General features: G+C 35.2%; 1 protein-coding gene and 1 long non-coding RNA gene across 9 annotated transcripts; one reads left to right on the forward strand and one right to left on the reverse strand.

Annotated features, from left to right (window-relative positions):
* Positions 1 to 50: 50 nt before the first annotated feature.
* On the reverse strand, positions 51 to 17,530 carry Nhe3 (Na[+]/H[+] hydrogen exchanger 3). 8 transcript variants are annotated; one of them, XM_077421025.1, is made up of 13 exons: positions 17,210 to 17,530; positions 11,449 to 11,675; positions 10,701 to 10,778; positions 10,529 to 10,605; positions 9,918 to 10,127; positions 9,406 to 9,656; positions 8,923 to 9,125; positions 8,479 to 8,744; positions 8,231 to 8,282; positions 7,316 to 7,372; positions 6,281 to 6,493; positions 5,856 to 6,064; positions 51 to 4,458 (listed from the first exon to the last, which is right to left on the reverse strand). In XM_077421025.1, exons 1-13 carry the CDS (start codon positions 17,451 to 17,453, stop codon positions 4,275 to 4,277), a joined length of 2,271 nt encoding a protein of 756 aa, XP_077277151.1. In that variant the 5' UTR covers positions 17,454 to 17,530; the 3' UTR covers positions 51 to 4,274. The 8 variants fall into 8 exon arrangements, with proteins under 8 accessions (XP_077277151.1, XP_077277150.1, XP_077277153.1 ...); XM_077421024.1 differs by having other exon boundaries at positions 6,281 to 6,508; positions 17,210 to 17,528; XM_077421027.1 differs by having other exon boundaries at positions 51 to 2,448; positions 6,281 to 6,508; positions 17,210 to 17,523.
* A 207-nt stretch (positions 17,531 to 17,737) lies between these two features.
* Positions 17,738 to 19,044, forward strand: LOC143905567 (uncharacterized). The gene is made up of 3 exons (XR_013259234.1): positions 17,738 to 18,102; positions 18,242 to 18,404; positions 18,507 to 19,044. It is a non-coding gene; the product is annotated as an uncharacterized LOC143905567 (long non-coding RNA).
* The last annotated feature ends 5,615 nt before the right edge of the window (positions 19,045 to 24,659 follow it).

The raw sequence follows: 24,659 nt of genomic DNA on the forward strand, positions 1-24,659 counted from the left end.
TTCTTAAATAAGTCCTCAGACTTCCTGAAATAATGTTGAAGACTTGCATATATTTTTACAAATACTTTATTAAACATTGCAAAGTGTGGTACATGGTATCACAACGTTATTGTTATACTCATTGCATTTTTACGTTACGATTACACATTACACATCGGATTCACGAACACGAATATCTATACAGAGGAGTACAATGTTCGTTCTTACATTGCAATTTCGCTCGCTATAACGCAAGATCATTACAACTCTTGTCTTAGAACAGTCCTCTTCGCGAATACCATGTCTATTTCGAGAAATTAACTCGCGAATTAGCACACATTTGATAAATACAATGCTATTTAAAGATCCTCCCGAACTAAGGATTCACCCTCCTAATATCTACACCCTACGTCTGCAAACAGTTTTATTAAATCTTCACAGCCAACGACTAAATTAAAAGTCCTCTCTCATCTTCGTGCCATATTCGTATTCTTATTTAAGAATTATAACTTATAACTGGTACAAGTTTTTTGGGGAGGAGCGCAGATTTAACTTTACTTCTACCACGACCGGAGAATTCGCGTAACAATACCAGCGCGCGAAAGCCGATAAATATATTCCCTCCTCGAAAGTACAAGTCAAAAATTGAAAAATCCTCTTAAATCCGTCTTGTTCGTTGTCGCGTTTTAATTTTACATGTAAGATTTACGTAAATAAAGCTTGCGGTCACCTTCTGTTGCTACTATTAAAAAATCATGACAATTACATAGGTATTGTAATACGTAATTTTTATATATTGTAACATTTAAAAATTATGGAAATTATTGAAAACAAAAAATCGTATATGAATTTCTGAAGCAGACAACAGTTTTCGGTGATGAAGGAATTCATACGATTTCTCGCCTTTGGCGTGACCCGCGTGACAATTTCATATGATTGCAGCGAGGCAACAGGAGTCTTACAACTGTTACAATGTAAACAATAAGACGGAGTGCCCCGCACTCCGTGTAAGTAGTAGCTAAGTTTTGTACATAACGGCAAATTCAATTCGCCGACTGCTGTAAATATCTAATTAAGTAATTTCACAAGAAAGATTCGATTACGCAGTACGGCTTTATGCGCCGTCAAATCAAAAGCGGAATACCTTCAAATACAATAGATTCGCGCGACGCGATACATAAATCAATCTATATTAATATTAATCTGTCCCAGATGCCAAGTCGATATATAAATCTTACTGCGTGTCTCTGACTAATTCTAAACTGATTCGGTTTCATCATACGCATGTCGATTAAATACATATCGATTCTTGTGCTAATAATCATTATTTCGCCAACATATTAGATACAATTTTCGCATTTCGTAATTACTCTATGTAAGTAGCACACAATCTGTAACAAGTTAATATCTCACTACTCTAAATTTCTAACAAATTTTTAATAGTGGCGTTTAATGGTACAAAAATATATTATTTACATATTAGATACTATATTACGTAAGAAAAACAAAGATATATATTGTTTTTTTAAATGTAATCATACAATTGGCGAATAAATAATGCATTTTCCATTAAGCCACCGCTATAAGAATCTGGCAGATGTTTCGAATAATTATATAACAATAATCACTATTATAATATAATAAGATATCAAGGTATAACAGATCGTGCGACTCACTCTGTACATATATCATGACTTTCATCACATTGAGAATACTATAATTATTATATACACCGAGAATACTATAATTATTATTATACATCTCAACCAACGCCGGAAACTCGCGACATGGTACTCTAAGAATCTCAATCTTGTTTATTGTTGTAGGGCTTTTGAGAAATATATATATATAGAGCTCGCAAAGAAGTAATCAATACATGGCATGACTGTCAAAATTAATCTACCTACAAACCTAGCGAAACCGATGAGTGTAAATCTGTCCCAACTAAATGTATTCTTCGTTTTCTCTGTTTTATTGTCTTAAAAATTGCATAGGAAGCACCGGTTTCTCAAAAGCCCTACAACAATAAACAAGATTGAGATTCTTAGAGTACCATGTCGCGAGTTTCCGGCGTCGGTTGCGATGTACAATCGCTTAAAAAGACTCGTCATCAAAATCGGCAGCACGTTATGATATCAGATATTATCAATTGATCCTGATTTTTGCAATTAATATGGTCTTTGATAATCCGTTGACTATGTGAAAAATTTCTGAAATAATTTAGAATATTATTGATTTACAATGGTGGATAAACGATAGATATGTACAATCTAAAATCACTATGCGACCGATTTTGAACTAACAACCGGACAGGAATCGAGGGTGAGCGAGCGAGGTGAAAACGAAACGGTCAATCGGCTATATAGAAAGATTTTACAAGTGTCTACCGATCAGACCAGGCAGGGCGACTCGTGTGTGCAGCGGTAGTGGTCCCGGACTAACTTCTCCCATCATCATCACGGTCCCCAACTGTCCCACAAAGTATTAAACACACATCAAGGATCGACTTCAGAACCATATATCCTCTCACATGTATGCCGTTTGACGTTAATCGATTACATTCAATCGGCGCCTCAGAGAAGTTTTACGTATCGCGTACACATACTGAGATTGTAACGTAAGATTATTTACAAAAACCGGTCCGGTTGATTATGTCATCAAGATAGACCTGAAATCTAAACTTCGAATCGAAACTCAACTTCAAAGTGAATCCAACTCGCGAGGCTAGAAAATAAAACTTCTCTAACTCTATTTACAAAAATCTGCAAGGTACACGCTAATTTGTCAACAGAAAGCACATTATACTCCAATTTCGTCGATTTCCTATTTTGTATATATGTAATTTACTTGGAATTTACTATTTTTTATAATCTGCTGTATAATATAATATTGTATACTTTTATTAAAAAAAAAAAAAAAAAAAAAAAAATGACAACAATAAAACCAAACAAAGATCATGGTTTCGTTGCCTAAAGTATCATGCCTAGAAACTATGTTGTGTCTGCAATATTGACTTTGTTATCAAATCATAAGTAATAGCAGTTATATGTTGATACGGACATAAGTGTATGAGCCTACAGGCTCATTATTACAATATACCGCCAGAGAGATATCTTAACGAGACTTAAAGGAATTAAGTGTCCGATAAAAACTCGATAACGTTAATTTCTAAAATTATAGTAACGATTCAGTGAATATATCTTACACTTAGCTATCGCTTAACAATTCGAGACTTAAACGTATATTCGTAGACAGATCACCGACAACAAATACGAAATTATATATAATATCGGGTCGATAAAATAAATCTTAAGACGCCAAAAACATCATGTTCACAACTGCGATCTACGTGCAGAGCTCCTGACGCTCGTCTGTGAATAAATAATATAAAAATATACAACTAAAAACAGAAAAACAATGTAAAGTAAGTAGAGAGGTATGTACGTGTGAAGTAGTACATTGCGGCATGCAGATATTAGACGGATAAGTATGTCGGCAGCGCGATCATTACGAGATGATTAATCCCAGAGATCTTTCCGCATTAAAAAGTTGACTGCATGCAAAAAAATGTTCGTAGATTACAGGGGACGAAAAAAGTATCCGCACGCGCCATTCTTTTGACGGTCTTACGCAAAGAATAAGATTAATGTTACCGCTATTACAAACAAAAACTATCTATCCCAATCTATCCTGTTAAGAATATTACATTTTCGCGCAAAATCATTCTAAAAAATACGAGACGTGTAAATACTTCTTTTTCACTTGTGTCAGCTTACAAATGGATAGTAACTTTTCACCGAGCGTGAACAAGTTTCGCGAAGGCAGGATTAAAAGATCACAGCAGCAACAGAGCCTCAATGTCTTTTCTGTTTTTACATTGCCAATCGCAATCAATTGTCGCATAATTAGAATTAATGGACACAGAAAATTATGTTTAATGCTCGATGATTTGAACGTCGCGAAAAGTTTGGCAAATGTTCCATCAGTGTTCAGAAAAGGAAAAATTCGGGAACGTTTGCTCACGCGATATTCGCACGTTAAAACTAAATTCCGAGAAATGTTCTGTTGAGATAAAAAAAAAACGTTTTTTATTCAGTTCAAGTATTACGTACTCACCAAGCCCCGAATTTCCTCTTCTTCTAATACTCTTTATGTATAGATAAAATGTTTACAACTCGAAAAAAATAACAAAGCGGCATATCACGAATCACGATCTCCACTCCCTACATTACGCTAGTCGTACATGTTAATACTTTCAGAAAAATCACCGCGCGATATGACCTATTCGTAATTGTTCAAAGAGAAGAATCTGTCTTTTGCTGCACCGATTTTAGGTACACATGGACATGGATAGTTCGTCGATCGTTTTCTCGGCTATAACGTTCGTAACGGAATGAATCCCTCCATTCCGATGATTCTGAGGTCTTCGTCATCGGAATCGGAATCATCATCATCATCACTGTCATCGTTTCTTTCTCTCTAGAAAAACCGATGAAAAAAAAGATACGGTCAAACGTGCGCTCTGCAAATATCTGACTGTGATTTTTTTTCCCTGAAGAAAAGAAAGACAAGACACAAGCGCCAAAATAGGCCGAAGAGAAGTTTGTCCTCTGTACATTAAACATAATTATCGAGTTTATAAATAAAAAATTTCCACCATTATGCAATACGAAATATCACACGCTATTGTCCATTCATTAGTTCTCGTTATGTGTCTATCGTAGGCAATCATTGACTAGAATAATTATCTGCTTTACAGTTATAAAATCACCTCGACAGAAAAGAATACCCAGTTACGAGGAGTCATTCGCACACAACGGCGATTGGCTCGTTAACATCTTACCGTTTGTCAATTTATGCACTATATTAGTATAAGATTGGGCAGAGCAGAAAAAAGTCGGTTTGCATTATTAACAAACAGCATACGTACATTTCCCCTTATTCTTAAGCAAGCAGGTTTGTTAAAAATTCACGGTGTATTTACAGTTGCTATTGTCGTTTTTGAAATTGAGACACTGAGTGCGATAGCAGTATAAAGCTTAAGACTTTACTATTTATAATTGGTGACAAGTCATCATTACAATTACTATATATTATACACTAAATTATTTGTTTGTAGACCTGATTTTTCTCCATCTTTTGAAATTAGATTTCAAACTTTTAAACTCATTCCCCCCCGCCCCCTAAAAATACCGTTTTTTGAAATATGCTGCTATTGCACTCAAATTCTCGATTAAAACCTTTGCGACCTCCTGTCGCTCTGTTGCCATTTCACTCGAGAGATCAACTTGGTAATCAAAAAGAAGAGAAATTACATCGTCCAGATAAAATTAATTTTACGTGCAATATAGACATTCAAGCTCGTGTTTTATATAGAAGAACGAAAAAAAGAAGAGGCGATTATATTATGTCAAATATGAAGTGACGTTCACGCGATTATATCTCCTTTACGTATTGTCTGTATTGCTCATACATACAGCATAGAGAACATGCGTAGAAATGTACAGTGTACACACACGTAGCCGCAGGCTATTGTTGTTTACACTCATAATCAGAGTTGGCGCCACTAATCATTGCGTGTGTAAACCAAATTTAAAAAAGAAACAAAATTGTATATAAAATTCAATCATCACAGATATCACCTTCGTGTAAAAACAAAAATCGTGAAATCTTTTGCGAAATCAGATATGACTATAATAAACGAATGCAAATGCATATAAGTTACATAAGAGTTAATTAAATAAATTATAATTCCGCGTTTAACGCGTACGAAATATGCATATTCGATACTTTCAATCTCCCTCTTTCCCTTCCTTCTGCTTAAAAAGATTTAGATACACAAAAGGTGGTGATGTTAGGATTGCTGTTAGTTCTACCTTCTGTGTAAATTGAGAATTACATAGGGCTCGTCCGGATTAGTGCTGACGTCTGTGGTGCTGTTGTTAGGCTGATAGCACGGGTTAACAGTGTAATTGAGATTAGGCTGATGGAAACTCACCGGCTGAACACTGGTCCTGCATCGCTCCATCTCGTGATCTTCCAAGCAGAAGTCCGAATCCGAATCGACTTTTCTTGCAACCTCGTCCTGTCGCAATGTAATGTCATTAAATCAATCAAATGTAATCAAAAATATTACAAAATTATTTTAATTCATAATTATATTCTATCATATTTCTATCATATTCTATCATACTACAACAATAAATAAACAATATATAATATAATATAACAGACGTTATATAAAATATTATAGCTGGTTTAAAATGAGCTTTTCAGTGTACAATGAATTTTGACACTGTACCTGCGTCATTTGTTGCGTGGTCGTGAGGATTCTCGCTAGCGGACTACAACAGACCGGCAACGTTTCCAATAACGTAGGCCTGGAGTGCGTTAACAAGGGCTTCATATATTTGGTATCGAAATCGCCCCAAATTCTGGCGAGCAACGCCTTCTCGTTAGGCTTTGTGCCACCGATGCCACCGCTGCCACTGCCGCCGCCTGGCAACGATCCGTCCTGCATAGAATTATACTGTAAAATGTGAACAAAGCATCAGTTATACATCCTGTATGATTCTGCGAGCTTTCCATCTTTAATCTTTAAACAAAAGTAAGCCCCTCACCCCCCTCTATTAGTCATAAACATATATTTATTAACACATTAAAATAAGATTCAAATAGGTGTACATTATTTTTAATTCTTTCCTTTAAGCAGAAAAGTATATAACAACGTTAACAGCAATATATTAATGACAGACCTTTTTAGATGTTCGGAGTTATTTTCATTATTAGTTATAAAAAATGCATGCTTACTTATATTGATCGTAATTCTGGTGTTCCGTATTAAACATGTCTGTGTGTGTGTGTAAATACTGTTAATAAATGTAAGTATCTCAGTGTTCTCCAACTATTCTTCAACATACAGAATGGATAACAAAAACCATACTAAAAAAAATAACCAGAAGCACAGTGCAGTCAAATTCAATTAAAAGCCTTAATGAAATAAATCTACAACTTGCATATAGATAGAGAAATCATATAAATCATATAATAGATCTGCATTCACATGCTACAACAGTAACAAGAAAAAAAATCACTTTTATTTCAATACAGATATTAAGCGACACTTGGTGCATGCAGCTACTTTTATGAGAATTGTATGGTATAATCATACTGCGTGAGCTATATATTCATATACATATGTAGATTAATGTCTCATTGTTTGTGTGTGAAGAATAAATCGATCTGAGTCATAAAAAAAAAATCAAGTTGTCTAAACTCTCAATTTGTTAAACAGGAAGACGGTGCGTCAAGTCAATCTTTGATTGTGATAACATACCGGCGGACTTCTTCCCCTACGCATGTCCAGATCACCGTAGCCACCCTCGCCGCCAGACTATTAACATTGATAAATTAATTGTCTTGTAAATCGCAGCACTCGTGCACGCGTTCTCTTAACCGCGAATATTTATAATTCACTGTCGAATGTTACAAGGTAACAAACATGCATGCTAGTTCAGGAATGCGGGAATCAAACATAATTTCGGTAGAGCAATTTCGTATGAGTGATACTCGTGATTCGAAAATTCGCAAAACATTTCACAGAACATGAAGTGTATTACTTTTAACTACCAGAGAGAAAACATTTTCATACAGCCGTAGCTATATACCATCGGAAAATTGAGCTCACTGACATTGTACCGGTCTTGATACAACTGATATAGCATTGTCTTTCTGAATCTGTGATACTCTGATACTACTTTTCCGACACTAAAAAAAAAGAAAATCAATGGGAGCGTGGCAAATAAAAACTCTCCAAGTTCTAATTTTACAATTAACGAGGAGATTCGGCTGATCGGTACGCACCCCGACAGTATCCAATGAATTGTACACTTGGATAAAAGCGACACCGTAAAAAGAAATCGTTATACGAAATGACGAACTTGCATGCAGAAATGTCTTCGCTTTCATGTCTTTTTGAAGCAAATACTCTCATCTATAATCCTACAAAGTATAAGAACATTGCTTTACACATGCAAAATTTCGCTGGATCGAGATAATCGATAAATCTAACACACTTAGCCATGTATACAGTGTCGAAATTATACAAAACGCATAAACATGTTAATGTGTGTGTGTGTGTGAGCGCGCGCGCGCGCGCAAACAACCTAAACTATGTTCTTTGCATTATGTGATACTAATTCTTCTAGATAGCATAGAGAACACGATTAAACATACAAATTATCATACTTACACTGCGCGTACCATTGTGAGAAAGTCCTTCTATTTCCTCATCTACTCCGACTCTAGAAACGAAAAAATAGTTTAAGTGGCGAAATAAAAACCGCAAACAATTGTATTTGTAATCAATCAAATGGAAACAAGGATCAAGAAGTTAATATATTAAAAAAGCCGTTTTTTTTTTCGTATAATTTTTACATTAATAAAAGTAGAGGAACACAAATTGAGAGATGTTGGGTTACATTTAAAAGTTTTACTCACGGAATATTAAACCAGCTTAAAAACTGTGTTGTTGCGCCACCTTGAAAAATAACTGTCAATATAACAATCAAGCTAGTCGTGGTCAGCATAGCTTGTCTGGCGTCCGATACGGTGTTCCTGATGGCAAGAGCAAAGCTCATGGCACCGCGCAATCCTGCGAAGAACAGCATGTGCTGATAGTTCAATGATATCTTTGGCTTTCGCGCCAGATTTAATATAAAAGACAACGGATAAACGTTAGCCGCGCGACCCAGTAACGCGCACAACTGTGGACAGTGTGTTAAGGATACCATATTTTATTAATTAAATTAATCGAAAAAATTTTGATCAATATCTATTTTATATATCGCATTAAACTGAAACGATTCTCTCATAGAATCTTTCAATCTAGAAAAGGAGCGTCCAGTGGTACGTTCCGCAAATATACACGTCATGTAAGGATACAAATCCTGCGAAGATAAAGCCAGGATCGAAATGATGTTTCGGAAAGGTGAACATCGAGACACCGATGTAACTAAATATGAAATTTTCGGCCAAGAAATTCAACAGCTCGAACAGCTGTTTCGTGCGCTGACGCGAGTCCGGGCTTAGATTGTTGTATGTGTAATGAGCTTGGCATATTCCACAAAAGAGAACGGCAACAACGCCTAAAATTTTGTAATAAAATTCTTATTAGATTAATGCGAAAGGTTTGTCGTTTTTTCTATTAAATTCTGTTCTTTAATAAAGGCACTGATTCTAGTTGGGGGGAAAAAAAAGAAACTTATTTTTAGGAAAAGCTAATTAAACGCGCGGTGACTATTTTTGTTAATAGATACTAGTTTTTTTTATAAAAAAGATTTGGATTATTTTTGCTTCTAATACCATAATCGAATATTGCAATGAGAGACTAGGGGCTCTAACGCATACACAAACATTGCGAATCACCTGTAAGATCGGCAGCTTCGGCGATTAAAAACGTACTGTAGGACATTAGGACGAATAACGCTGACTCCAACAGAGAAAAGTCTCGCACCCTGGTGAACTTGGTCAACAACGCAGTGATACACCCCATAGTAGCACCGATAAAAAGGGATAGACTGAATATTTCAACGAAGTCTCCAAATGCCTGGAAAAACGCCACGGTCTCGAAACCGCCCGATCCCGACTGGTACCGCTCCGCGTAGTTCTGTATCGAACTAAAATACCAAAAGTTATGTATTTCACTTATGTTATATAATACTGCTAAATTATAGTTACAACGTATTAGACAATTCCAAGTAACATCCACTTTTTATACGCGTAATCCTATCTCGACCGGGCCACGTCTTCCTCGGCCGATCTCGAATCCTCAATTTTTCTGTCGCAAGAATTTCTTTACAGAAAGAATCGATTCGGCCAAAGAATCTGCAAGACCAAGAAAATGCAATTTAATTCCGTGGAACATTTTATATACTAACCCACTAAGTACAATGGCGACCGCATCGTTTAGCACACTCTCGCCGAACACCAAAGCATACAGATTAACGTCTACATGTAGATCATTAAAGATGGATATTATTGTCAGGGGATCCGTAGGGGATATCAATGCGCCAAAATACAGGGTATCCAGAAACGTGAATGACGTGGAGAGATGTGGTATCAGTTGTACAAAACCGTACATCAGAGCTCTGCGCAGATAAAGTTTGACTTAGGAAAATAAGACTTATAAGACATTAAAAGAAAAACACGAACTGTTTTCAGTTACGAAAGACTTGAGAAAAAAAGCAAATAAGCTCGATCAAAGCACCAGCTATGTGTAATAAGATAAACAGTTTACAAACATATTTTGCTTGTTGTTAAGAGTTTGCAAACAGCTGTTTTTTTTCTTAGGCAATAATAATGAGAATCAATTAATCAAGTGTGTGTGAAACAGATAATGGCGCTTTCTTTTTAAAAGATAGAAAGAGAAAATATCATTAACAATATAAAATATACAATAATAAGACATGATATATAAACTGATGCTTTTTGTCTCAAAGACTCCATAATAAAATAAGAACATTAAAATAATATTAAAGAAAGAGCTTACCCAATAACAAAAGCTGATATGGAGGTTCCTATCAAAGCATACATAAGAATCGCACCCAGATTTCTGAAGAAGTATCTCTGCAAAAATTTGTTTATCAGAAAGTTATATATAGGAATCAAATTGTATATCTCATTATTGTCTTTCCAACAAAGAAGCAGGTCAATGTACTTACACGCTTCAAGCTGTAACCAGCATGGAAGATAATGGGAGGTAATATGATATTGAAAAATATTTCAGGATCGAAAGTTGCCTGCAACAATAACCATTACTGTTAAATTAATCAATTTAAAAGCAGACTGACTTTAAATTTAATGTGAAAATTATCTAAGCTCGTTTAAAAATCAAACTACTTTCTTCAGACATACTATTATTACTACTACTACGTTTACGCGAGCGTTACTTCTGTAGTAACTTACGATAATTCGTTCGCGTAAACGGGATTTTCCTTCGCGTAAACGGGATTTTGTAGTAACTTACGATAATTTACTCCGCGTAAACGAGTGATATATCGTAGTTACTACAGAAGTAACGCTTGCGTAAACGTAGTAGAAGTATCGTAAGTTACTACAGAAGTAACGCTCGCGTAAACGTAGTATACAGAAGTAAAGCTCGCGTAAACGTAGTATAACGTTTACGCGAGCGTTACTTCTGTAGTGTAACTTACAATAATTCCTTCGCGTAAACGGGATTTTGTAGTAATTTACGATAATTTACTCCGCGTAAACGGGTAAATTATCGTAAGTTAATACAGAAGTAACGCTCGCGTAAACGTAGTAGTAGTAACTTACGATAATTCCTTCGCGTAAACGGGATTTTGTAGTAACTTGCGATAATTTACTCCGCGTAAACGAGTGATATATCGTAAGTTACTACGAAGTAACGCTCGCGTAAACGTAGTAACGGAGAGAGGACTTATTTACCTTCAAATCAATTTCGTTATCTTCCTTGTAGATTTCGCCGCGAAACGAGTACGCAAACGTTTTGTTCTTTACGATACCGCCACCTTTGTCTTCTGGGAAATGTAACCACAGTGTATCCGGTGGTACAGACTGATTATATTTGCTGGAATTATCCGGAACCACTGGCATATGCAGAATAGTGCTGCTTGTTGCGAACCCATAACGTATTATCGCTCCTATGATCAAACCTGTAACGAGCAATTTCATATCCTAAATAAGATTTATCCTAAAATCATCCTTAACATGTTACTGGCAGCAATAATTAAAATTATACTAAAAATATGCATTTAATAATGATGCATTTGGACTTGGTTAGATGGCGCGTGTGTGAATGGTAGCGGTGAAAGTGCGTTGTGCGATTTTAGCTTTGTTTCTGGGTTTAAAGATTAGTATGTGACAAGGGAAAGATTGATTGATTGATTGATATATTTATATGCCCGAGCATAAGCTAAAGGGCAAGAACAGTATACAAACTACAAAAAAATATAAGCATTACTTCCGCATACATCACTAAGTGAGTAACATAATGATACTTAAAATTAACTTAAAAAAAGAACTAAAAATAAAACTAAAACTAAAACTAACCCTAATACTAAACCCAGCAAGTACGACCCGACCAGTACACGAACTAACACTCAAATTCAGAAGAGAACAGATGAGCACGAAGAAGACTTTTAAAGATTGAAAACGAAGACGCCGATGTAATTTGAACAGGAAGAGCATGCCAAAAATAGATGGACGAAAGATGGAAGGAGTTCCTGTAGGTAGTTGTTCTATGTAAGGGAATGTGGAAAACATGAGAAGAAGTGGTCAGTCTGTCAGATCTTCTTAGTAGTGGATCAAGTGGGGTGAAAAGTTCACGTAAATACACAGGCGAATTCATGTAAACAATACGATACATTTGACACCCGATAAAATACAGTCTTCTGTTCTCCACTGAAAGCCATCCGAGGCGACGTCGAAACGGCGTTATATGCTCGTCACGCCGCAAGTTGTAGATGAATCTGACACAACAGTTAACCAGTCTCTGCAATTTACTATTCAAATCACCACTCAGGCCATGATAAACCAAACAGCAATAATCAATATGGGGTAGAACCAGAGTCATAACAAGCTTGATCCTCAACTCAGTGGAGAGAGAATTCCGGTTAAATCTTAACTTGTATAAAGCACCATGGACCTTCTGCGAGACAAATAAGATATGTTTTCTCCAAGAAAGATCAGACTCGAAAAAGACTCCCAAGCTCTTCACCTCACTCACATATGGTAAGGGTATCTGATTAACCATTATCGGTGGAAGAAGATTGAGATCTATATTGCTAACATTGGCCCTGCTGCCAAATATAATTACCTTAGACTTAGCAGGATTCAGATTAAGACCATTCTCCTTTGCATAATTAAAGATGGCATTAGCATCCTGAGAGATTAGCTTAAGATTGTGAAGTAGATCGGAGAGTAGACTTAGGCGATATATCTGGATATCATCAGCAAAGATCATATGCTCAGAGTAGTTCAAGACTTTACCAATATCGTTGATGTAGAGGGAGAACAATGGAGGACCAAGTACAGATCCCTGAGGCACACCACTAAACATCAACAACCAAGCCGAAAGACATCCCGCATCATCCACCACAGACTGAGAACGGCCTGTAAGATATGAATATAACCATAAAAGAACTGAGTCTGAGAATCCTAAGATCTTGAGTTTAATAAGAAGTCGAAGATGCGGGACCGTATCAAACGCCTTACTGAAGTCAAAGAGGATCATGATCACGAGAAGGCCATTGTCGATTGCCTTCTTAATATCATCACAAATACGCAGAAGCGCAGACTGGGTGTTGTGGCCCGAGCGATACGCAGACTGTCTAGGGTTCATAAGATTATATTTGGTTAAGTAAACTGAAATCTGTGAAGCTACAATTCTTTCTAATAATTTAGATAGTTCTGGCAGATTGGCTATCGGTCTGGTATCAGACGGGGACAAAGGGATACGCATCTTAGACAGAGGGCGGATAAGCGCTCGCTTCCACTGGGACGGAAACGAAGAAGTCTCTAATGAGCGATTGAATAAAGCTGTTAGACACGATGATATAATAGGCCAAGCCATATGAAGAATATAAAGTGGTATGCCATCAGACCCTGATGAATAAGAATGACGAGGTTGCTCAGAAATAAGCCGGAGGACAATGTCAGGTGTTATAGCAGAGAATACAAACTCAGGATAATGTGAGGGACGAGTGACCGAATTAATAGCAGAGATAAAGTCATCATAAAGATAGGGTGTAAGTAGGAGATGCGATGAGAATGAAGGGAGGTAGTAGGATGCAAGTAGAGAAAAGTAGTATAAAAGTGTTTAGAGAACGTGGTAGGATGAGGTTATGGTGACGAGTCAGTTAGGCGGCAAAGGCGGTAAAGGTAATGTAGGTAAAGTAGGGAAGGTTTCAATCGATGATTGTAAAGAAGATTGTATGATAAGTGCATGATTAGCTAAGGAGCCTTTGGTCGTAAATTAAGTATAGGTTAAGAAGATAGTTAAAGGGATGACAGGTTGAACTCAGAACACAGGTAAATTTTAGATTGGGAAATATAGGATCAAGAATAAGAAGAGGAAGAAAAGGAAAAGGGAAGAAAACAGGAGAGGACAAGAGGTAGGTGAAAGAAGCGCTGTTATAGAAGAGGTTATACGAAACAAGGGAGGATTAAATGTGAAGAAAAAAGAAGAAAAAAGTAGTTGTAAAAACTCTCGAGTTCCGGGTTAATGGAAATGAAAAGAAGAAAGGTGAAATAAAGCTAGGACACAAGGATTGGCGGGTTCAGAGGTGTTCTAGGAAAGGGAAGTAAAAGAAGATAAGAAACTGAGGAAGGGTTATAAGCCATTGATGAAGAAGAGAGAAGATGAACAGAAGAAAGGTGAAGGAAAGCGATTGGCGTAATCCTGGAACAAGGATTAGCGAAACTTATCTGCGTTGAAGGAAAGGAAAGGTAAAAGAAGATGGAAATAGGAAAGGGAGTAAACGAGAACACAAGGCGTGGTGAGAAGAGGAGAGGAAGAAAAGAAAGGAAATGTGGAAGGAGGAAAAATAAAAGGTATGACGTTACAGTTTAAGAAAGGACGCAGCAGTTTTCTGGAAATATTAGAATCTTTGGATGGCACGGATGTGCGAATACCGGTATAGTGGTTATGCAACGGCAGATAGGAGGTACGGGAAGATAACTAGAGAACGCGCGCGCGGAGGAAATAAATGTTGCTTCGGAGGGAACGAGAGAAGAAGAGCTGGGAGACAATGTAGTAGGAGAGGAGAGGAGCAGTGCTGAGGAATTTGGCAAATAAGGAAGAGGAAAGGAGCGATTCGAGGGCACAGAAGTTTTTTGAGTTAAATTAGGAATGAACTCAAAAAGATCAGGAAGATTAAGATTAGGAAGATAATATATTGGAAGAGAAAAGAAAAGAAGAGGAAAGAGGGGCATACAGGGAGGTGTGATGAGTTAGATAGGGGGACTCACACTACGTTTACGCGAGCGTTACTTCTGTAGTAACTTACGATAATTCCTTCGCGTAAACGGAATTTTGTAGTAACTTACGATAATTTACTCCGTGTAAACGAGTGATATATCGTAAGTTACTACAGAAGTAACGCTCGCGTAAACGTAGTAATAGGAAAGTATTAGTTAGGAAGCAGGAGATTTGTTATTAGTCGAGTTTATTATATGTAGGTGTATGTAAATATTTGAGTGTAAGGGTTTTACAGTTAAATTGAGTATTGTAAGATGAGAGTTGCGTTAATATTTTAAGGTAAAGGTAAAGAATTATTAATATGTCAATATGTGGTTAAAAAATAGAAAAATGGTTGTAATATTAAAGTAGAGGTAAGGATAAAGAAAAAGAGAGAGAATTATGTTTTGTAGTTTTAAGATTAGGCTTTGAGTTTCGTACGCAGAAGTTATGGAAGATATAAGTTTAAGGTATATGATAGGTTCTGGAGTATAAGGTTTATAGAGAGAATGCATTAGAATTCAAGTTTTATAAGTTTTAGGATGGTTCTTCCTGGATTAAAGGAGATTTGAGAAGAATTTAGAAATATATGGAATATTAATATTAGTTGTTGCGCGTTGTTGTATGAAGGTAGGTGTGTGTGTGTGTATAGGTGAATAATGTCCGTTTCTTGGCCTACTGCTGAAGCGGACTAGTACTACGTTTACGCGAGCGTTACTTCTGTAGTAACTTACGATAATTCCTTCGCGTAAACGGGATTTTGTAGTAACTTACGATAATTTATTCCGCGTAAACGGGTGAATTATCATAAGTTACTACAGAAGTAACGCTCGCGTAAACGTAGTATAGGTTCAAATATTTTTTTTAGTTTAAGTTGTGAAGTTTAACGTGCAAATAATGGATTAAGTCGTTTAGGGCTTAAGGAATAGTTTTTCTAAAAGAAATTTAAGAAAGTACGGAATAATAAATTAATAGTTGCACGCGTTAAGTTAAAAAAGTTAGTATGAGTGTGTATAAGGTATATTGTAAACCAAGTCCATTTCTTGGCTTTTTGTAGCTGAAATTAAATAAATCTATCTATAATGATGCATTTAACTTCGTCAAATCAAAAAATAAGAATAAGCTATAAAATAACACTCACACATCCCTATTTTGAAGACAAATCTTGAGAATTAAAATGATACAAATAAGTGAATTTTATTTATCGCTACCAAACTTAAATTAACTTCTAAACGTTCAAATGTTTAAAAACAATAATAACACATATACTACGTTTACGCGAGCGTTACTTTTGTAGTAACTTACGATAATTCCTTCGCGTAAACGGGATTTTGTAGTAACTTACGATAATTTACGCCGCGTAAACGAGTGATATAATTATTACGTTTACGCGAGCATTACTTCTGTAGTAATTTACGATAATTCCTTCGCGTAAACAAAATTTTCCTCCGCGTAAACGAGATTTTGTAGTAACTTACGATAATTTACTCCTCGTAAACGAGTGATATATCGTAAGTTACTACAGAAGTAACGCTCGCGTAAACGTAGTAATCGTAAGTTACTAACAGAAGTAACACTCGCGTAAACGTATTTACGCGAAAGAATTGTCGTATAAGTTACTACAGAAGTAACGCTCGCGTATACGTAGTATATGTGCCAAATTTGTAAGTTGTTTTTTCATATGCCCGATCTACAATAGCTGTAGTAAGCTGTAGTAAGCTGTAGTAAGCCTCAAGATGTAAGAAATTGACCAATCACATACTACGTTTACGCGAGCGTTACTTCTGTAGTAACTTACGATATATCACTCGTTTACGCGGAGTAAATTATCGCAAGTTACTACAAAATCCCGTTTACGCGAAGGAAAATCCCGTTTACGCGAAGGAATTATCGTAAGTTGCTACAGAAGTAAAGCTCGCGTAAACGTAGTAACAGTCAATTATTCTCCTCACATTCGCCTGTAATTGGTCAATTTCTTACGGCTTGAGGCTTACTACAGCTTACTACAGCTTGTAGATAGGGCAATTACTTATATACTACGTTTACGCGAGCGTTACTTCTGTAGTAACTTACAATAATTCACTCGTTTACGCGAAGGAATTATCGTAAACTACTACAGAAATAACGCTCACGTAAACGTAGTACGTGTCATAATTACCTCGAGTACATAAATATCATACACTAAAAAAGAAAAGAAATCGTGAATTGTTGATAGCAGACGACTCTCACCATAGATGACAGCCAAACCAGTTTCATGGAGGAACCTCAAGCGGCGGTGCTTGAACATCCATATCGTTAAAACGGTTAATATTAATAAAAACGTGTAGAGCAGAAGATTGAGGCTGTCGAGCCGGTGCAACAGCTGTGCTTTGGCGTCCAATTTGATGTCCGTCGCTGCGCCGTTGCATAGTCTCAAGAAAAAAGTACACAGAACTTCAAGGAGCAGGAGACGTACACCACCATTCGCCGCCATCTTTACCAAATGTCAGGCGATATGATATCATGAAACAGAGAGAAAACTACGGTCGTATACACAGGTCGCGAAACTCTCGTGGTGGGGGTATGCCTCTTATGCTAGGTCTACAATGCGAGTCGTAAAGTCGTGAGTCGTAAGAATTGACCAATCACAGTCGATTATTCTTCTCAAATTCGATTGTGATTGGTTAATTTTTACGACTCACGACTTTACGACTTGCATTGTAGACTTAGCATTATGCTGGGTCTACAATGCGAGTCGCAAAGTCGTGAGTCGCAAGAATTGACCAATCACATACTACGTTTACGCGAGCGTTACTTCTGTAGTAACTTACGATAATTTACCCGTTTACGCGGCGTAAATTATCGTAAGTTACTACAAAATCCCGTTTACGCGAAGGAAAATCCCGTTTACGCGAACGAATTATCGTAAGTTACTACAAAAGTAACGCTCGCGTAAACGTAGTAACATACTACGAGGCTGAGCATAGATTTTTTTAATTGCGACAATGGTTCGGAAGAGAAAGAAAAAAAGTTGTTCGATCTCACCCTCGATCAGGTGCTGGAACTAGCTAGCCAACATATTCATCTAAATGGATTCTTTACAATAAGTTGATGTTTCTGGCAGATGTGATAAAACATCGAAAGTAAATATGCCATATTATATATACGATACTTACGATTTATTTTATCAGAATTAAATTCTTATTAATTTCTTTCTTTTCGTATTACTCTACATTTTATAAAAATACACTAATCTTTTGTAACTTTTTTTTATATATTTAGAACTACTACTAATTATAAAAAAAACATCCAAAGTCTCAAGCAATACAAGTGCCAAAGTCTCAAGCAATACAACAGGTGAACTTGTCTACATCTCTAAATTTAGCTTCTAAATCAAATTCTTCATCAAGCTTGTGGAATGAAGAATTGAGTATTAATTCACCTGGTAAATGTTTTCAAAATTTTGTAATTTTTATTTTTTGAAAAAAATTTAATTAAGACTTTGGCATTTTTTTGTTCTTTACACAAGTCTTATTTAATATTTCAGATGATGTTCCCGAATGTTCAAATATGTCTGACAATGAGTCTTTATCAGCTTTGCAAACACCTCAAAGCTCATCGCAATCTGTTGGACGTTCTTCGTTTGCAGTCTCTTCAAATATGCCTGACAATGAGTCTTTATCAGCTTTGCAAACACCTCAAAGCTCATCCCAATCTGTTGGACGTTCTTCGTTTGCAGTCTCTGATAGTAGTAGAATAGCTTCCTTAAAAAAAAAATACAAGCTATTACTCGTGAAAAGCGTGTTCCGGAGTTAGATTCCTTTGCCAAACGAAAAAAGCAGGATATGGATAAATTCAATCAATCAATAAGTAAACAATCACAATCTTTAACTGCTTTGGCACAAAAAGTAGAGAGTGCAATTTCAGTTCATACTACACCATCTGAGCCTCAAGTTACAGACTCTTTAAATTCACTTCGACCTGATATAAGAGCTATGTTGAGTGTCATAGCATTTTCTTTGCAAAAACTTTCTGAGTCAAAACAATTGGATTTTCTAATTACCATCATACAATTATTAAAACAACATACTGAGGGTGATACAACAACCCAAGATGGATAAAGAATTCTCAAAAACTTTTATTTTACGTAAAATATTTTTTTATTTAAAATAATTTATTTACAAAACAAAATCATTAATTTTTGTTGCACATTACTTTTAAAGAAAATTACATTGAAAGAAAATTATTAACAGTCATTTATATTTGTTGCACATTATTTTCAAAGTTAACATAAATATTCAAGTTACTTTTATAAACTACAATAATTATTAAATGTCTAAAGATTTTTATTTTATGCAAAATATTTTTTATTAACAAAAATGCTTTTTATAACAAAGCCATTGTATTGCTCATTTTTTCTAAATAATATACAACAAAATGTTGATATTAAAATCTCTGAAGGCTTTTTGGAATGGCTGCTTGAGCATAGCCAGTAGATGATACAAGAATATACTATTTCAAATAATTCCATAATAAGTCTAAAGAAAAAGATCTAGCTTTATTAGGTCCTATTTTTGGCAATTCTTTAGCCATTTTTTTATGTAAAATCCTTTAACGAGAAGAAAACCAAAAATCTTATCAATTTTCACAACTATACCCAATTGTGTTTAACTTACATTATAAGGATTTAAATTACTTGTATTAACTATAATAATTATTAACTGTTTTTTATTAAAAACTTTTATTTTACGCTAAATATTTAAAACTAAAGGAAAGAAACAAATTCAGTAATTTTTGTTGCGCATTATTTTTAAAGATATTATTTTATTATTCAAAGACATTATAATATACATAAGTATTCATTTTATTTTTAAAGCTACAAAAAATTACAGCTTTTTTAAATGTATCTCGTAATAATTGCTATAAATTATGGGTAACATTATATGTATATACAATGTTCTTTTAAGTCTTTGTACTTTATAATTATAAAGTATTTTTATCAAAATAAAATAACCTTATTTTGCCGTTTGAAATAAGTTTTTGTAACATATCCAATAACATATAAAAAACATATTCTTAATAAGTTTTAACAAAAAACTTCGTTCTATCTTATACATAGAAAATTATACTTGCAAGTGTAACTTTTAATACTTTTAGAAATAAGAACATTATTAAGTAATAATACGACTGTGTAAAATTATTAATTTTTAACTTATTATTTTGTATAACATTCATAGTTTTAACTATATACTGACATAAGAGGTTACATAAACACTACGTACACCAGTGTTACAGCGTTTATTATAATATCGTATGTCAGTAAATGAAAAATAGTAAGTATACGACAATAGTATGTTAAACAGGTGGGTTGATATTCAGACCTCTAAATGCTCTTTGAAATTGCCATGGTGCTTGAGTATGGCCAGTACGTGATATAAAGTACTCTTTTAAATAATTACGTAAGCCCAAAGAATAAGATCCAGCTCTGTTAGGTCCTACTCTTGATAACTGTTTGAAATATTGTTCAGCCCCTATATTATGCCATCGATCTTCAAGACGTTTTTCCTCATGATCCTCTGAATGAAGCCATTCAGACCAAGAATATTGGTCACTGTTATTACCACTCATGGCAAAATTGTGCAAGCATACAAGTGCTTTACAAATCTTTTCTGCATTTTGTACTGAGCAACTAATTCTTCTATGTAGAATCCTCCAACGAGAAGTAAGAATACCAAAAGCGTTCTCTATACACAATCGTGCTCGACTTAATCGGTAATTAAATATTCGCTCTTCATTCGTTAACCTGTTTACCTTTTTTGGATAAGGACGCATTAGGTATGGTTTCAAAGGAAATGCTTCGTCAGCAACTATAATATAAGGAAATGGAATATCTCTTCCTGGTAAAGGTGTAGGTTCTGGTAAGTCTGCTGCATTGTTTTCTAAATCAGCAGCCAAGTTTGTTTTGCTCCATACACCACCATCACTTATGGATCCTAAAAGGAATTATATTTTTTGTTAAGCAGGACATCATACATATAATAGCTTTTTTAGATATAAATATATATAAATATAAATATACACACACACACACACACACACATATATATATATATATAAGCTGTGTATGTATATACATATAAATAAAAGATATATTTACCAAATTGACCAATGTCAACCCAAGTGAATTTGTAATTGGCATCACACAAAGCCATAAGAACTATGCTAAAATATTTTTTATAGTTATAGAATTCCGATCCTGAGCATGGTGGTGCTTGTATTTCCATATGACGACCGTCAAGCGCTCCTATACAGTTTGGAAATTGCCACTTAAGTAAGAACTCCTCACTTTTTTTCTTCCATTCCTCAGAATTCAAAATAGGCAAAACAATAGGTTGAAGAGCTAACCATATAGCATATGGCACACTTCTGGTAAAATTTTGTGTACTGTTGATCTTCCCACATGATATTCTAGATGTTTAGTTACAACGCTATCCCCTTGAGCAAGATATCTGCAAAAGAAAAAAAACTATCAAGAGTGAATTAAAACAAGAGTAGTACTATCATTGATTTAATTTAACACTTACGTTAAAGTTATGACCAGTTTTATTTCAGGTGACAAAGGTTTTCGATTGCTGTACTTAGTAAGATATGGAGTTGTTAACTCCAGTAAAATTTTATACTGTTCTGGGCAAAGTCGCGTGTACATAAAAAATTCTTCGTGATCAGTTAATTTTATTTTGCGAAATAGCCTGTTAGACACGAAACCTTGACGTTTCCTTCTATTGATTGGTCTCACCCACCAACGTCTGCTTTTGTATCCGATACGTTAATATTTGAAGTACAATGCTTTGATGCCAATATAACATAAAATGTATTATAAGGTTTAATTTCTGTAAATCCATTCTTGACACGCACGCAGGCATATTTGATCGATTATGTACACTGTCTTGTTGGTGTTGTTGCAATCAATGCAGGTTTGTCGAATCTAGAAAGTATACGCATCATCATTATAGTTATATACTATACGTGGATTAAAATTACATATAAATCTAACATATACAATCATACCTGATAAATATAGGTAACTTTGAGCCTATTATAAGTAATCGTAGGATAAGCAGGAACAAGTGTGAGAGCAGTCAAACCTTTTGTACACTCGCCTGACCATGCAGGTTAAATTTTATTGCCACCAAAAGCTGACTTTAGTGCTAAGAAAATATCCCACGCCCTAACCTAAATAAAATTACAACCATTAGCATAATCTTATCATATAGAACACGTTCCACAGAATGAATGTAGTACATTGAATGAGTTTTACCTTCTGTACAATAAAATTTTCATACACCCTGTAGATCTTTTGCTTTTGCAACATTTAGTACATGTGATTAAAGCTGTCAGGTAAAATAAGGAGGACAAAGTTTCTGCCCTACCAACTACACCTGTGACACGTGCAGCCGTATTTACCAATGACAATTATTTGTGATAATAATTAAAGTTTCTATTCTTGTTACATACTGCTTTTGTGTGTATAGATTGCACAGCAAAAAATAAAGATAACACAAAACTTTGCTGCTTCTGGCAGAATTAAACATCAAACAGATCCTATAAGCACACTTTTGTGGCAGACTCCATATTCTCTTTCTCCATTGGTCCATCTTATGGTTATGTATAAATACAAGGGTATGCTCTTGCGCACGCGACCAATCAGAATTGTCGAAGTGTGACGTCACAGATAAGCGGTAAATTTAAAACTGCTGTTTCCAAACAGCTTATGTTAGCGGCATTCTCGTCAGATATATTATTTTAATTTCAAGTTTGCAGGGAAAAAATCTGTTGTAAAGTAATAGTTTATGAATTAATAAATACTCTGTAATAAAATATAATATAAATAAACATTATAAACTTAATAAATATAGAAAAGTTTACAAAACAAATATATAAAAATGTTAATATTTTTTTTACTTTGTTTGACAGCTTTCCTCCTCATATCACTTTATAGGGATTAAATGACAACAATAATAATAACAACATATATAAAGATGCTATGAAAAAGATTTATTATTCGTAAATTTGGTTAACTTCTTTTTCTTATTCTTAAATCTATTTTGTACAGCAATGGTTCGATTAATTTCGCGTACCCTAATGTAGGTTCTTGTCCTAACAAGACATAGCAAGACCTCTCTTGGCAGTTCGATAGGTTTTAATGCAATTTCTATTTTATCCGTAAGTTTCTTGAAGATGAATTTGTCTTTACTAAGCTTTGAACCGTGATACTTGGAGAATTCTGTGTTCATAATATGTGCAGCTTTTAAAAGATCAGACGATGGGTACATGCATTTCTCTCGGGAAATAAATTGTAACCAATCTAGTAGCGTTTTTTCTTGGCTGCACTATCGCCCTGCACTGCCCTGCACTACCCAATAGCGTTGCATTAATGTTGCACTAGTGTTGCACTAGTGGGCAATAGTGCAGCCAAGAAAAAACGCTATAGATCATTGACAATTGGTAGCTCGCATGTTTTAATACCTAGTGTGTCGAAGCACCAGGGCCATATTTAATTGTGGTCCAATGGGTCCAATCAGATTCTAGCCGAGTGTGACGTCACACTTTGACTGCGCAGTGGGTGTCCACGGGATGAGCATACCCTTGTATTTATACCATGTTACAGAGATACAAATGCGACTTTATTATTACAACGTGACTTTCTTCTAGACGAATCGCTTGTTGACTAAAAGACTATCGGTACGCCTCGTAGCAACGCAACTCGTACCCGACGCTCGACCAGATTCGGTTATTTCCGGAGCATGCTCACATACACACATGCTGTACATACATGCACGCGCCTCAAATGCGACGACACATACCTCAACATTATGTCTTTGTGACCTACGACTAAATATTACAGCCTTACAACCTTACTGCTACGGTCATTGTAGACGATGCTTAACAGATTCGATATTTAAGTTAAATTTTTAGATTAATCGCGACTCCGAAAGCGTATTGACGTTTACGTAAAGATTCCTTGAAAGGTTATGTTTTCACATATGGTTGGAAGGAAAATGGCGGACGAGAATACTCACATTTATAGAGCCTTATTGTCTCGGGGTCCGTTCCGTTTCACGCATATGCGCGCATTTATCTATAGCATACGTAACGTTTACTATAGACAATGCGCGCATCATGCGTGAAACGGAACGGACCCTCGGTTGTCTCCGTCTTATGACGTAGCTGCTTCGCCGGCTATGCGACGTTGCCACGCATTTCGGGTACCGCTTACGGTGTCTCGCCGAGTACCGAATCTCGAGTTGGCAAATTGACGAGATGCGCTACGTTACATTTATAAATATTTATAAAAAAAAAAAAAATATATATATATATATATATATATATATATAATTTATAAATATAAAAATTGTAAATAAAACAAAATAAATATTTATTAACATAAAAATTATTTGTTAACGTAATACTATTTTTATTAATTAAGAAAGAAAAAAATTTTTAGGAGTCAGAGGAACAGCTACACATAAATAAAATATATTACCTATATGTATATTAATATTGTTATTTTATTTCAAAGTAAATTAAAAGAAGTACGTATGATATAAAAGTTATTTCTCATAATAATGAATTTGAAATCCCGTGATTTTTTTCTCTTCTTCAGCTTTGCCTCTGCCTCTGCCTCTTCCTCTACCTCCAC

This window comes from Temnothorax americanus, unplaced genomic scaffold, assembly GCF_048541705.1.
Source record: "Temnothorax americanus isolate GAGA-0224 unplaced genomic scaffold, ASM4854170v1 Scaffold63, whole genome shotgun sequence".
In the NCBI taxonomy this organism is placed as follows: domain Eukaryota; kingdom Metazoa; phylum Arthropoda; class Insecta; order Hymenoptera; family Formicidae; genus Temnothorax; species Temnothorax americanus.

Bases quoted from the DNA above. Each gene is read 5' to 3' on its own strand.
- Nhe3 (XM_077421024.1), bottom strand. From the start codon at position 17,453: ATGGCGGCGAATGGTGGTGTACGTCTCCTGCTCCTTGAAGTTCTGTGT. The intron at 9,657-9,917 runs GTTAGTATATAA...TTGGTATTTTAG, and splicing joins GTCGCCATTGTACTTAGTGG to TTCGATACAGAACTACGCGG. The intron at 6,509-7,315 runs GTATGTTATCAC...CACATTTTACAG, and splicing joins GTAGGGGAAGAAGTCCGCCG to TATAATTCTATGCAGGACGG.